Here is a 16,098-nt window from a genome sequence, read left to right as displayed (position 1 = left end):
TGAATCCAGTACTTGAATAAAAATATCCAGAACTCGCAGAAGAGGAACGCATACTCCCCAGGGAAACGCGTGTCACTCTTGCTCAACTTCGTTCTGGATACTGTAACAGGTTAAACTCTTACCTATCCAGAATCAACCCCGACATACAAAATGTATGCCCTGCTTGCAATGTGTCCCCACATGACACCAACCATCTCTTTAATTGTAATGTGGAACCAACGCCTCTAACACCCCTTTCCTTATGTTCCACCCCTGTTGAAACGGCAAGTTTCCTTGGACTCCCGTTAGAGGATATTGATGACAATTTGTGATCGGTCGCGCCTATTAGGTGGGGCGAGCATTGCTACAACAACAACAACAACAACTAAAAGAACAAAAAGAACCGAAATCGAAGATCTAGTTCACTTGTTCAGTTGAGAGACCCGCTCAATTGAACAAGTTCAGAACGAAACGACCCAACTCTAGTATCGGCGCAGTAACGCAACGATGCAAAGCATTACTCAGCCTTAAATTGGTTGAAAATAAAAGTAATTTGTTAGCTGGCAGCGATTAAAATATTACGTGCATGTTATGGAACTTATATATATGCACATTAACATTTTGCGAAAAGGAAATGTCACACTGGAATAACATAAACCTTAAATAACTTATCCCGCTTGCTTTATTTTAATATATAAACTAAACGCGTAGTGCTAGAGAAGTGAAAATAGAAAGTGACCGAGTGAAGAAAAAGTACGAGTGTCGAAAAAATTTCATACATATAACTTCAAGGGGGTTCCAAGGCTATGGTTAAGAGCATTCGTTTGGACAGAAAAAGATTTTTAAGGAAATAAAAAATACTCAAATAACAAGGAAATATAAAGTCCTCGGCATGCGTGCATTTTTTAGAACCTAAAAAATATATCTTGTTCATTTCATGAAAGAAAGGGTACGAGGTACTGCAGATATATACCGTGTAACAATACAAAAGATAAAATGGGTGAGTATTTGCTGTTTGTAAAAAAGGAAAGATCTGCATCCTTTAGGCCCCCTTGCAGAACGACAGGTTATCCTTTTAACTCAGGCTTTATTTTATAATTATTCGCATAATCATAGTCAGCTTAAGGAAGTTTATTAAAAGCCTTCAGACATATTTTTCTATGAGCTATCTTCCTTTATAACCTATGGCAATGGCAATGTGCCTACGATTTTTACTCCTTATGACATTAAAACTCCGACCACTCATTTATTGTAATCTACGTCTTCTCACGGGAGTTCGAGGAAACTAGCAGTTTCAACAGTGTTAGGCGAGAGCGATAACAGTGTTAGAGGCAGTGTTTCCACATTGCAATTGAAAATATTTTGATGTCATTTAGCGACACATTACAAACGGGACATATATTGGGTATGTCGGGGTTGATTCCCGAATAGTAAAGAGTTTAACCTAAAACAGTAGCCAGATCAAAGTTGAGCTAGAGGAGTGACGCGCCTTTCAGGAGGTTGCCTTCCTCAAATGCGAGTTTAGTTTATTTGTCTTTAAGAACAGGGTTCACCGAACAATCACTGGCATAGTAGTCCGACACATTTTAATGGATGTCTCTAAGGGTCTTATCATTCTCCTTTTTTATACAGCTCAATTCTTAAGTGTCGGATTTCTTCGTACTGCTTACTGAGACGACTTCTTAAATTCCTATGAAGCAGAACGTCTTAAATCAGATGTCTGTTGGGATGCCCAGGTTGCTGGGTGTTCAGCATACACTTTTTATTCCACATTGCTCTTCTCTTCTTTATGGGGATTATTCTCCACTCACTGTGTAGTAGATGTTCTGGGGACATAAGAAGACTGGTCTGCAGTTTCCTCCAGTGTGTTTCTTTTATAAGCGTTTCATAATGCCATCGTGCATGTCCCATAGGTCGACAAAGCTTCTAAGTCGCTCTCGACAGTGGTTTGGCAAACACTCTCATTGAAAATGCAACTGCTTTTCAGCTGCCGTTCGGAGTCGGCACAAAACATGTATGTCCCGTCCCACCAATTTGTAGGGAATTTAAAAGGGAGAGAAAATTTTTAAAAGAAACTCGGCGTAAAGATCATCGGAGACAAAAGGCGTCAAGTATTTATGTTTTTTTTTTAAAGAAGGCGGTTATGATATTCCTTGGAACATGACATACAACCCAATTCTAAATATTCCCTCGGAATTTTGTTCTCGCGGATTTTTTATTCCCCCGGAAAAATTCCTCAAATTCTTTTCTACTAGAGAGAACAATAAATGGGGGAATATGAATTTCGAATTTTCGAAGTCAGCTGTTTGTCAACTGAAATTTCGTTGCGCATTTCTTATTTTCTTAAAAAAATTGAAAAGTTTAATTATTGTTGTGAATTTGTTTGAAATTAAGAAATAAAATATAAACAATGCACAGTATTGCATTTCATGTGGTGCTCACTGAAATGAGTAATAAATTGGTGCCACAGCAACATCAACAGAGGAGCATAAGAAGAAGACGGCGGGATAACACAAATCCGCCGGAATTGCCTGCTTCCATTCAGCAAAGCAATTTTCTGGCGGCCAAGTCGAGTTGAATTCGTCTTTCATCATATGCCAAAATCTATTTAAGCCTTCTTAATATATCCTTCCGCAATTTCTGGATGGCTGCATCAAATATACCAAGAGCTCTTCCGTTGCTTGTGATATACTTTTCGACTTAAAATAAAGAATATTGTGGTAGAATGTACATATTTTAGCACAAATTTGTACAAATAAGTGTTCTTTCTTAAAAGAACCAATTTGCTTTAACTATTTTAATGCATTCCCTTTAATTGAAAAAACTACTAAAATATGGCAGAGAAATCTCCTTACTCACATTAATAATACCTACTTTTCTTCCATAACCGGTTTCCGCTTTTTCGAACATTGTTCAGAATAGGAGGAAAGGGAGAAGTGAAAAAACTCACAAGGAATTTTTATTTAGAATACGAGGAATGGGAGAAGGAAAAAAACTCGCACGGAATTTTTGTTTAGAATTGGGCTGATAATTTGTAATAGAATAGCTGATTGATAGACACGTACAAGACGAAGCATGGAGCCATTACTTCAAATATTTAAAATTGCTTAAAAACCCATTATTAAATATTGAATTTGATGAGAATTAAACTGCTTCGCAAAAATTCTGTCTAATAAAAAACAAATTTCATAGTTTATTTTGGTTTTTCATTGTATGCACCGATATACATACTGTAACGAATATACTGCAATTCCCTTTATTTGCAATCTTCTGCTAACGTTCGAATCACCAAACTGTTGAATAAAATAACCCCACTATTCAATAATGCAAAATGGTCTTTATTAAAGTACTTCCAAAATAACACTACTATTGCTCGCCAGATAGCGTCTTACATCAAACTGATTGTCGCGCCTCTACTGTTGCTGCCTTTTATACTCTGTGATTTCTCGTTCGCATACTTAAAGGCGCTTCCAGAATTTTCTTAGTTACTGCTATAAAATTATAACTACAGATGCACGTGTATAGCTTCTCATATGCGCGTGTATTTGTGAGCGACACTTCCACAATTATAATTGCCTACTTTTGGAAGCATCTCAGATAAGGCATCTGCATGCGTTTGTATGTGTGGGCGACACTTGCACAACCATTGCATACGTTCGGGAGTATCTCAGATTTATGCATGTGGTTTTGCGTTGCTTCTCCGCTGCGTGTACGTACATATGTATGTGTGGACATAATGATTGAATTATTGATGTGCATACAAGTCACTGCTTAGCATCGGCTTAGAGATGATAGTATCTCTTAGTGCTGCTAATATTCGTTACACTGCCCTCCCCCTAAGGCTGGTCGTCCTGATCAGACAAATCTTTTGATCTAAACGCCGCTAGCATCTCCAAATGTACCACTCTTCTATTTCGTGGTTTCCCAATGGTTTGTATGCGGTAGATGGTATCACCGATCTTCTTCACAACTTTCTACGGGCCTTCACAACTGCACCGAAATTTGGATGGAACATGTTTCCGCCGGTGAGGGTTGTATATTAGTACCAAATCTCCCGCCAAGAAACCTTCCGAATTATTGTTCTCATCGTACCTGCGTTTCATCTTACTACTCATTATCCTGGATCGTTCCCTCGCACTCTGTTGTTTGGCCAATGAACTACTTCGCAGAGCTTGCGCTTGACGGATTGGCTTCGCATAATCAGTATCGTTCCCACGTTTCACAACAGTGGTGCGCCCAGGCTTGAAACTACCCTCGCATTCCTTCTGGGAAATTCTTTCCTTCGTTTTCGTGCGTCCCTTTGGTTTTGTCAATGCTAGTGTTTCTCTCGCAGGTACTTTTGATTTCGCTTTATGTTGCCCATTCGATCCATCAACCTTTACCGTTGACTTCCGTGGTCTTTGTCGAGTCTTCTCCACCAGTACTCGATTACTGCTGAGCCCTTCCTCCAAACTAAAGTTAAGTGGTACATCCTGGTTCTTATAACGCATAATCCTTCTCTGCATGTCGATCCTGATGTCATGGTCAACCAAGAAGTCCACTCCCAATATGACTTCATCAACGATCTCCGCCACAACGAATTTGTGTAGAACTGTTACCTTTCCAATTAAGACTTCACATATCACTTTTCCCTGGACTTGGTTATACTCGCCAGTGACCGTACACAACCCTGCTCCAGGTAACGGTTTTACTCTCCTGTTAACCAAGTCAGATCGGATTAAGGAATGAGATGCGCCCGTATCTACAGTCAGTACACGTTCTTTGCCATCCACATTCCCTCTGACGGTAAGACTGCTCGATTTTCTACCAATTTGCGACACAGATATCACAGGACATTCAATAGGTAGAGCTAGCTATCGTTCTCCACATCTAACTCGCTCTTGTTCATCCCTTCCAGCTTTCTTATTAAGACCACCCCTGCTGTTGAAACCACTAGGATCAAGATCGCAATGACGTGCAATGTGACCGGGCTTCCCACATTTGAAGCATTTAATAACTCTTTCACTCCGCTTTTGCGATCCTTTCAGCGCCTCCAATATTGTGTTCACCCAATCTGGCCTTTCCACCTCCACACGGCGTGCTTTGAACGCTGGCTTACACAGAAGCGATGCTGTTTCCTGAATCAGAGCATGTGATACCGTTTCTGTGAATGTAGGTTTTGGGTTCGTTTCGGTATCCCGTATGCCATTTATAAGGCTCTGAATCTTTACCCTTTCAGTGTATTCCACGGGTGCGTCCGCATTCGCTAAATGTGACAGCCTTTCAACATCCGACGCAAACTCTTGTAATGTCTCACCAGGCTTCTGGAAGCGGTTCAGTAACTCCATTTGGTATATCTGTCTCCTATGCTCAGTTCCGTATCGTCTCTAGAGCGTCCATCAATGCTTCATAACAGTTCCGTTCGCCCTCTGGAATGGTTTGTAAAATCTCAGCTGCAGGCCCTTTCAACGCCATGAACAGTGCAGCAACTTTATCTTCAACATTCCAGTTGTTCACTGCTGCGGTCTTCTCGAACTGTAGCTTAAAGACCTGGAATGGAACAGAACCGTCAAACGATGGAGTTTTTACCTTCGCATTACTCGCTGAAACTGCTGGGCGATTCATTTGCAACTCCTGTATACGACCTCTCAAAGCTTCTATATCGGCATCAATTTTGTCCTCGAGCTGCACAATTTTTGTATCCTGTGCTTCCAGCTTTGATGTTACCCTTATCTCCTGTGCCTCCAGCTGCGAGGATATGCGGGCCTCCTGTGCTTTCAACTGCTCAGCCAACTGAGATGTCATATATGTCTTTTGCTCTTCCAGTTGGGATGCCATATATGTTTTTTGTTTTTCCAGTTGAGTTTCCATCTTGGATGTCATATATGTCTTCACTTCTTCCAGTTGAGTTTCCATCTTGGATGTTACTGTCTACGTTTGTGCAGATATTGCAGCTAATATCACGTTCAAGTCTGTGCTGGTAACTGCCTGCGATGTTTCGTTTTTCCCTTCAATTTTTGTTGCCCAACTCCTTTTTCAGTTGCTGGATCCTTAATTCACTTAACTTCGCCATGTCCTTGTTGTGTTCTGCTACTCTGGAATTTATTCAACAATTCCTCTTCTGACACCAATTGTAACGAATTTACTGCAATTCCCCTTATTTGCAATCTTCTGCTAACGTTCGAATCACTAAACTGTTGAATAAAATAACTCCACTATTCAATAATGCAAAATGGCCTTTATTAAAGTACTTTCAAAATAACACTACTATTGCTTGCCAGATAGCGTCTTACATCAAACTGATTGTCGCGCCTCTACTGTTGCTGCCTTTTATACTCTGTGATTTCTCGTTCGCATACTTGTAGGCGCTTCCAGAATTTTCTTAGTTATTGCTGTAAAATTATAACTACAGATGCACGTGTATAGCTTCTCATATGCACGGGTATTTGTGAGCGACACTTCCACAATTATAATTGCCTACTTTTGGGAGCATCTCAGATAAGATATCTGCATGTGTTTGTATGTGTGAGCGACACTTCACAACCAATGCATACTTTCGGGAGTATCTCAGATTTATGCATGAGGTTGTGCGTTGCTTCTCCGCTGCGCGTACGTACATATGTGTAGACATTATATTGAATTATTGATGTGCTTACAAGTCACTGCTTAGCATCGATGATAGTATCCCTTAGTGCTGCTAATATTCGTTACAATACATAACACTATACGACAAAATCAACTTTTTTTCTCGGTATTGGACCAAACCAACTTTTTTGAGGAGATTGAGGCTTAAGTATAAAAAGTACTATCTCCGTTTTTCGAAGTTAGCCTCCAAAAAATAGATATCGGCTTTCGAATTTCGAAATTCTACATTTCGAAATTTTTTTTTGTTAACGCGTTCAGCAAATTAAAAAAGTAAAAATGTGGTCGTGATCCGTTTTTTCCCCTTATTTGAAGGGCTGAATTCTTTTTTGAGAAATTTAGTATAACAGCTCTTATACGAGGTGAAAAGTCAGATAGTAGGTAGTGGCTACTACTTTCATGTCTGCACTGGAATTGCTCGTACTGTAATTTTTCAAAAAAATAATTCAGACATTCAAATAAAAGAAAACGGCGGAACTCGGCCACATTTTTACTTTTTTAATTTCCTGAAAGCGTTAACAAAAAAAAAAAAATAAAATTTCGAAATGTAGAATTTCGAACTTCGAAAGCCGATATCAATTTTTTGAAGGCTAAGTTATGATTTTTGTCATCCTAATTTCAAATTTCGTACACTGTGCGATGACATGAATTTTTTTGTATTATTGTTCAAGAATAAATCTTATCGTTAAATTGATCAGGAACAATGAACATTCAGTTTTGCATAAAATGTTAGGAAATTGGAATACAGAAATATAGGATAACAAAGCATCAGACGGTGTGCTTACTCATACTCAACTTATTCTAACCATTACCAGCAATTTTTGTTACCTCACTTTAATCGATGCAAACACGATAATAGGTTAGGTTTGGTGGTAGCTACCCTGATAGGGGAAGCTCACTTGGACAACATGAAGGTCCGTTGTGATACCACATACAATAAAATAAAATAAAGTAACGGTGACGTAGATAAAGCTACTTAGAGAATTGTTGGGTAGCAACGATAAAGTTACGAATGATACCGATATCAACCTTGGATAAATCCTCGGGAGATCCAAGTGAGTCGTGACCAAAGTACCTTCGCCTTGTTCTGGCAAAAGCTGGGCAATCAAGCATAAAGTGATGTGATGATTCCACCTCATCATCCTCCATACAGCTGCAGCATGATGGAGTTTCCAGTATATTGTCACTGTCCCATGGGTATCCATGCGGTACGTCTCACACACGATACTGCTTTATGCAAAAACGTTTTCCGAAACTATGTAGAACGAGTTCGGGATCACTGCTGGATCATAAATTTATTAGAATTGTTTTCCAGATTCTTTCGCGGCAATTTCGGCTTTGTTTTGAAGCCACTTCGCTATGATTTCGAGGAGATATTTGAATCGTTTTTGGTAAAACATTTCGGATTCATTTCGCAAATTTTTTCAAATTGTTTAGTTATACCATTGATTTTTTTCAATTGGATGCAAGGAAGTTCTATCAATTGTATTTAAAATCACTTACGCATGAAAATTGCAATTTTCATGAACTCAAGCAAATGAAATATATTTCTTTATTTATTTAAAATTATAGTCGACTCAAAAACGAGCGGTCGACTGCTAAAAATTTAAACTATAATATATATATAGTATATATAAGATTAATGCAAGTGTCCCCAGTGGCGGGTCATCGTGAGGAGCTCAGAAGGGAGCTTACGTGAGGTGCTCAGAAAGGAGCTTGGTGCCCATAAGGGGGCTGACGCGAGGTGCTCATAAAGGAGCCCGATGCCCAGCAGAGGGAACGCGCGAACCGGTTGAAGTACCGATGTATCCAATCCATCCTTATACGATCGTGCCTGTTTTCTACAGAAGAAATAATAATTCCAGCTTTTTTAAAAAATAAATTAGCTTGAATCTCTTAGTTTAGATAGGCGAGTATTGCATTACGTATAGTGGCAAAAGTACATTCAAGACTGATACAGCTATACAATTCATTGTAGTGCGAGCACCAGATAAGCAGAGGATTATTTTTAGCAAAGTTTCGACGACAAAGGGGTAAATAAAAAGGAACGTAGTGTCTGGAAACCCTAGGAGGAACTACAAAAAACAATCGGCTGAGAAGGTCAGCAGAATCAATTTCTCCAATAATGAGCTTATAGATGAACAATACCCCCAGTAATATTCTCCGGTTTTCCAGAGTGGGTAAGCTAATAAGAAGTATATTTCTGTATGGTGGAAGGTGGAGACTCGAGTCCCAGTTAAGGCCACGTAATGCGAATATCAAAAATTGCTTTTGAACTGACTCAAGACGCTTTATATGATTTTGAGAAACAGGGGACCAAACGCATGAGCAATACTCGAGTATTGGACGGACCAGCGATGTGTAAAGAATCTTAGTGAGATACGGATCATCGAACTCTTTAGCCCATCTTTTAACGAACCCAAGTACTCCCAATGCTTTGTTGGTAAAAGATGAAATATGCATGTTGAAACTCAGTTTCGGATCAAAAAGAACACCTAGATCATTTACACTAGATATACGCTCGAAAGGGGTACCATCTATTACATACGGTTTCAAAACTGGTTTCACTCGGTGAAATGTCATATGCTTACATTTAGAGCAATTTAAAGATAGTAAATTTGTTGTGCACCAACAATGGAACGAGTCTAAGTCGGCTTGAAGATGATCCAAGGAACTCAAATCGGTAGGACAGTAAGTGTAGCAAAGTTTTACATCATCCGCATACATTATAATATGGGAATGTAATATTATCTGTGGCAAGTCGTTAATGAATAGGGTAAAGAGCAAAGTGCCTAGATGACTTCCCTGAGGTACCCCGGAGGAAACTCCAAACGATTCCAAGATATTACACTTAAAAAGGACTTTTTGCGGCCACCGTGGTAGCGTGCTCCGCCTATCACGCCGTATGCCCTGGGTTCAACTCCCGGGCAAAGCAACATCAAAATTTTAGAAATAAGATTTTTCAATTAGAAGAAAATTTTTCTAAGCGGGGTCGCCCCTCGGCAGTGTCTGGCAAGCGCTCCGATTGTATTTCTGCCATGAAAAGCTCTCAGTGAAAACTCATCTGCCTTGCAGATGCCGTTCGGAGTCGGCATAAAACATGTAGGTCCCGTCCGGCCAATTTGTAGGGAAAAATCAAGAGGAGCACGACGCAAATTGGAAGAGAAGCTCGGCCTTAGATCTCTTCGGAGGTTATCGCGCCTTACATTTATTTTTATTTTTAGAAAGATAGCTTTTCAGCCACATTAATAGGTCAAACGGAAAGCCCAGTAAATCAAGCTTATGAATAAGTAACTCATGGTTGACGGTATCGAATGCTTTGCTGGAATCAGTATAGATGACATCCGTTTGCCTGTTCGCTAAAAATCCTTCCATAACTAAAGAGGTAAATACTAGCAAGTTTGTAGTGGTTGACCTTTCACGAATGAAGCCGCGTTGGCATGGAGATAAAAGGGAAGAGCACTGATATTGAAGTTGACTGGTAACAATCTGTTCAAAAACTTTAGGAATAGCCGAAAGTTTAGCAATACCCCTGTGGTTCTCAACTCTTGACCTACTACCTTTTTTATTTAGGGGTATAATAAAAGACTGTTTCCAAAGTGACGGGAATGACGTAGATACCAGAGAAAGCTCAAATAATTTTAAAATAGGCTCATATATGTTTTCAGCGCAGTACTTAAGCACACAACTAGGAACACCATCTGGTCCCGGAGAAAAGTTGGACTTCAAAGATTGAAGACTCTGAAGAACAATATTACCATCAATAGCAGGATTCCTAATGGAATTCAAGCTATCTAAGCGATAGGGGTATTGACCGGAATGAAAACCACTGGCTGAATACGTGGACTTAAAGAACTCAAAAAATAGTTCAGCAACGTCGTCATCAGTGCAAGCTTTTTTACAACCAAAGGTTAATGAGGAAGGATACCCAGAAGTTTTCCGTTTTGAATTTACGAAACTGTAAAACTTTTTTCGATTTTCAAAAAATTTAGCTTTACAACAACTTAAGTAATCTTTATAACAAAGCTGATTAAGACGGTGAAAGTTAGAACGAGCTATTAGGTATTTAGAGAAGTTTGCAGATGTTCCAGTTTTCTTGAATCTCTTATAAAGCCTAGCCTTGATGTTATTAAGTCTGATAAGTTGCCTTGAAAACCAAGGCGGCTTATTCGAACACAGGGTATAGCGAGTAGGTATACAGGTATCAAAGAAGTCGTCAAGTGTACTGTAAAATATGGAGATTGCCGAATCGACATCAGTGCAAGTATAGAGATCCGACCAATCATGGGAAGCCAACAGATCATTAAGCATAATGAAATTGGCAATTGTATTTGGTAGTCTATTTATTCCGTTTAGTAATTGAAGTATCCATTTGCACCTAGTCATCGTTATATATAGCTGTTGAATCAACTTCGCACAGACTGTTGATTCTGAATTTATTGTTTCAACAGACAAATCAACAAAAACAAAGCGTTCATCCAAAAAAAATTAAAACATAAGAAAACTTTTCTAAAGATTTTGATACTGCCTTGAACCTAGGATTTTCGGTTAGGTAGGCGTAGCACGATAGCTTCACACTACGGTGGCCGCATAGCTTTGCTTTGTTTTCTAACAATTATTAATGTCACCCTAAGAATACCAAAGAAAACTGTTAAAACAACAGATTTCCGCCAACACTAATAGAATAATAGTGGCTGTTAATATGACAAAGATTTCTGTAACACGATAGTCATAAGAACAAAGTAGTGAGCGCAGTGAGTTTCTATTTAAAATTAGCTGATGCATTTGCATAATATTGACAGTTGTTCGCTGTTGAAATGACTAGTGAAATCGGTTTTTTTAATAGAAAAATCAGTTGGATTGATTGAGAATCTGTAATTTTACAGAATATTGGTAACTTGAGATCAACAATTTTTCTTATGTTGCACCAACTAAAGAAATTTGTTTTCTCGACATAAAACTGCATTAAATTAACCATTATGCGATCAATTTGACTGAAAAACGTTTAATTCAAGAACAAGAAACCTGATTTGTTGATTTTAATAGCTTAATTTCCTTCGGTGCGCAAATTAGCATTGTAAAACTAGATTTTTGCCAACGTTTGTCATGTAATAATAATAATCGCTAAACGACTCAATTGATTACGAAAATAATTGTAAAATAATCTACAAACGATCGTAAAATAATCTCGAACGTATCACGAAACCGCCACAAAAACAGTCTCACACGTCCCGAAACAAATAAAGTTTTGTGTAAAAAAAAGAGCCAACATTGTTTATAAATCATTGCAACAATTTCCGGAGTTTTTTGTTCAGAATAATATATTTGGGAAACATGTGGAGTTGCATGGTGCTACGATTTTACTTATCACGCATACAGGTTCTAATGAAATTATAAGACGAAGTGTTTATAAAATTTGCTACCTGATATAAGATTGTAGCTGCTAGTTTGGAATAGAGGCGTAAATTTACAAATACTTATGTTAAATATATATATGTGTACTATATACAGATGAATGTTTGTATGTACATACACAAATAAAATCAGAACTGACATTGTAAATGAAAAATCTTGTATATTAGATTCCCTTGAAGAGAGATTTCGCCTAGTACAGTGGGTAAGATCAGAGGTTCAACATGACAGTTGACAGTTATCAACAAAAACAGTTGTTCTATTTATGAGTTACACTTATGACTTTTGTTGCGGACAAGTTTAAATGAGCTATTCATTTCTTCTTGCTTGTTTTTTTTACGTCTTTATTGAAACAAATTTTCAATAATGATTTATATAAAAGAAGGATCCTAATGTAATTGTAATTGTGTTTTTTTGCAATAAAACTTCGGGGGTCAACAAACTTTTAAACAATTCCCGTGGAAGAGCTGAACCGTACTATTTTGCATGGCCGAAAAAGCGAATACCTAACTCAAAAATTTATAATTTTATCAAGCAAAAAAAAAAAAAAAACGAAAATTTATGTTTGTATGTTTAATGGTGTGTTAAGTTTTTACACACACAAAGAAACATTTACTGGTATATTGCGATGAGACCATTTCGCCAAACCGCCATGTAATCATCATCAGGCAATTTCGTAATGTTATCAAAGGCTTCACCGAGATGTGAACCGCGAATCATGCGTTAAAACTGCAGTAGCCTTAACCACTAGGCTATTCTGCTTCTATTTGTTTTCTTGCTTATTTCAGTTTATCTCTTTTTTATACTAACAACACAATTGAAACATTCTGTCTCTATATTAATTTCCTTGTAATGTAGATTTGTTTTTCGTGAAGGGAAATGAGGAGAAATTAAGAGTGTATATTTGTATATTATAGAATAACTCCATCTTCTTGGCTAATACCAGAAGATTATTGAGGCCTAGCTTAATTGCTGCCTCGAGATCTGGCAACTCAGACGCCCCTAGTAGCTGGAGCCTTGCTCTTGCGAGCGCAGCACACGAACACAGAGCCCGCTCAACCGATCCTTCCTTCAGGTCGAACTTCCTACATGTGCTGTTACTGACGAGGCCTAACTTATAAGCATGTGATACCAGAATACAGTGCCTAGTTAGTATCCCCCTGGGGCGCCTTAAGCCGTCTCTCTTTAGAGATATGAGTAACTTTGTGAGTTTAAGGTCATAGGATTTGCATATAATCTTAGAAATTTTGCAGCCACGCGTCTACGCCTTTCCGGCTTGATGGATCATAAGTACCTCCTGCCTCCTTTGGGACGTCTACCGTCCATTCAATCACTCCAATGCTTGTTTGCATTTCAGGATACTTCTAGATGAAGTACTCTGTAAGGTTATTGCCTTAATCGCCGCCTGACTCTCAATATATGTATATATTAATGCGACTGTCGCTTAACCACACTTCCTCCTGAATTTCTGCTGCTTTCTTCAGGGCTACAATTTTCGCCTGAAAGAGTTGAAAAACTATGCTTAAAATAAAATTTTAATTATAATAAAAAAATAAAAAATTTTGATGTTGCTTTGGCCTGGACTAGAAACCAGGACGCTAGGTATGGAACGTGGATCACGCTACCACCGCACCACTGCGGTTTGCTATTTAATGCACCAATATTCAATACAGCGAAGAACAGCATTGGCTCCAAAATTAGTTTTGATATTACTCCGAAAACTGTTTCCAGTGTATTATATTGTAAGGAAGTTCGAATCACTAAACTGTTGAATAAATAACTCCAATATTGAATAATGGAAAAATGACCTTTATTAAAGTACTTCACAATAACACGTATACTTTGCAACTAGCAGGCGTAATAACCAAACTGATTGATAGATCAAATGAAACTCTACTATTGCCCGCCAGATTGCGTGCTTAATCAATAACTGCTTGATAGCTCAACTCAAACTGAATTCCAGCGCCTCTACATTTACTGCCTTTTATACTCTCTGATTTCAACGTTGCATCTTCTAGCCGCTTCCATTTCCAGAATCTTCTAGTCCATCAGCTCTCAAACTTCTCAGCTGTAATTACAATTGCACGATTTTATAGCTTCTCTTATTGCATACTTTCAGGAGTTATCTCAGATATATGCATGTGTTTGTGCATTGACTCTCCGCTGCTCGTATACGTACATGGTACATATGTGTAGACGCAATTATTGTTTCGTTTATGTAGATACATAATGATTGAATTATTGATGTGAATTCACGTCACTGCTTAGCATCGGCTTAGAGATAGCAGATCCCCTTAGTTTTGCTAATATTCGTAACACTGCCCTCCACCTAAGTCTGATCGTCCCGATCAGACAAATCTCTCGATCTAAACGATGCTAGCATCACCAAATGTACCACTCTTCTATTTCGTGATTTCCCAATTGCTTGTATGCGGTAGATGACATCACTGATCGTCTTCACAATTCTGTACGGGCCTTCCCAACTGCACCGATATTTGGATGGAACACCTTTTCGCCGGTGAGGGTTTATAGCAGTACCAAATCTCCCTCCCGGAAACCTTCCGAATTATTTTCCTTGTCGTACCTGTGTTTCATCTTACTACTCATTATCCTGGATCGTTCCCTCGCACTCTGTTGCTTGGCCAATGAAATACTTCGTAGAGCTTGCGCTTGACGGATTGGCTTCGCATAATCAGTATCGTTCCCACGTTTCACGACAGTAGTGCGCTCCGGCTTGAAACTACCCTCGCATTCTTTCTCGGAAATTCGTTGCTTCGTTTTCCTGCGTCTTTTAGGTTTTGCCAGTGCCAGTGTTTCTCTCGCAGGTACTTTTGGTTTTGCTTTATTTGGCCCATTCGATCCATCAATCTTTTCTTTTGACTTTCGTGGCCTTTGTCGAGTCTTTTCCACAATTACTCGATTACTACTGAACCCTTTCTCCAACTTGAAGTTAAGTGGAATATCCTGGTTCTCATGACACATCACCCTTCTCTGCATATCGATCTTGATGTCATGGTCAACCAAGAAGTCCACTCCCAATATGACTTCTTCAACGATCTTCGCCACAACGAATTTGTGTAGAACCATGACCTTTCCAATCAAGACTTCACATATGACTTCTCCCTGAACTTGGTTATACTCGCCTGTGACCGTACGCAACCTTGCTCCAGGTAACGGTTTTACTCTCCTGTTGACTAAATCAGATCGAATCAAGGAATGAGATGCGCCCGTATCTACAGTCAGTACACGCTCCTTGCCATCCACATTCGCTCTGACGGTAAGACTGCTCGATTTTCTACCAATTTGCAACACAGATATAACAGGGCATTCAATAGCTGGATCTAGCTCTCGATCTCTACCCCTTACTCGCTCTGGCTCATCTCCTCCAGCTTTGCGTTTACGGCCACCTACATTGTTGGAATTGTTAGGATTGGTACTGCAATAACGTGCAATGTGCCCTGGCTTCCCACACTTAAAGCATTTAGCGGCACCATCGTTTTTCTGCTGCGTTCCTTTTAATGCTTGTAAAATTGTGTCTACCCAGTCTGGCCATTCCACTTCCACGCGATGAGCTTTGTAACTATGCGGGCTTACTCAAAAGTGACAATGTTTCCTGAGTCAGTGCGTGGGATACCGTTTCAGCAAATGTTAGTTTTGGATTCGCATATGTAGCCCGCTTCGTTTCCACATCTCGTATGCCATTTATGAAGTTCTGAATTTTTACCTTTTCAGTGTATTCCACAGGTGCGTCCGCATTTGCCAAATGAGCCAACCTTTCAACATCCGAAGCAAACTCTTGCAAAGTCTCTTTAGCTTTTTGGTAACGGTTTTGCAATTCTATTTGAAATATCTGTTTCCTGTGTTCGCTTCAGTATCGCCGTTCTACAGCAGCCATCAATGCGTCATAACTGTTCCGTTCGTACTCTGGAATAGTCTGTAAGATTTCGGCAGCTGGTCCTTTCAATGCTACGAAGAGTGCGGCAACTTTATCTTCCACATTCCAGTTGTTCACTGCTGCGGTCTTCTCAAACTGTAGCTTAAAGACCTGGAAAGGAACAGAACCGTCAAAGGATGGTGTCTTTACCT

The 16,098-nt window shown here is 39.1% G+C and overlaps 1 protein-coding gene across 2 annotated transcripts in view; it reads left to right on the top strand.

Annotated features, from left to right (window-relative positions):
* The first annotated feature begins 490 nt into the window (after positions 1 to 490).
* The window catches only part of Usp47 (ubiquitin specific protease 47), a 75,835-nt gene continuing 60,227 nt past the window's right edge, over positions 491 to 16,098 (top strand). The window contains exon 1 of one of the 2 annotated variants that reach the window (XM_067789225.1): positions 491 to 979. In XM_067789225.1, the coding sequence (XP_067645326.1) occupies positions 976 to 979 (4 nt within the window). In that variant the 5' untranslated portion in view covers positions 491 to 975. Of the gene's footprint in view, positions 980 to 8,722; positions 8,781 to 16,098 lie in introns of those variants that run through there. The other variant, XM_067789224.1, reaches the window with a different exon arrangement.

This window comes from Eurosta solidaginis, chromosome 5, assembly GCF_040869045.1.
Source record: "Eurosta solidaginis isolate ZX-2024a chromosome 5, ASM4086904v1, whole genome shotgun sequence".
Classification (NCBI taxonomy): Eukaryota; Metazoa; Arthropoda; class Insecta; order Diptera; family Tephritidae; genus Eurosta; species Eurosta solidaginis.
This window is presented reverse-complemented; position numbering and strand designations above follow the sequence as displayed.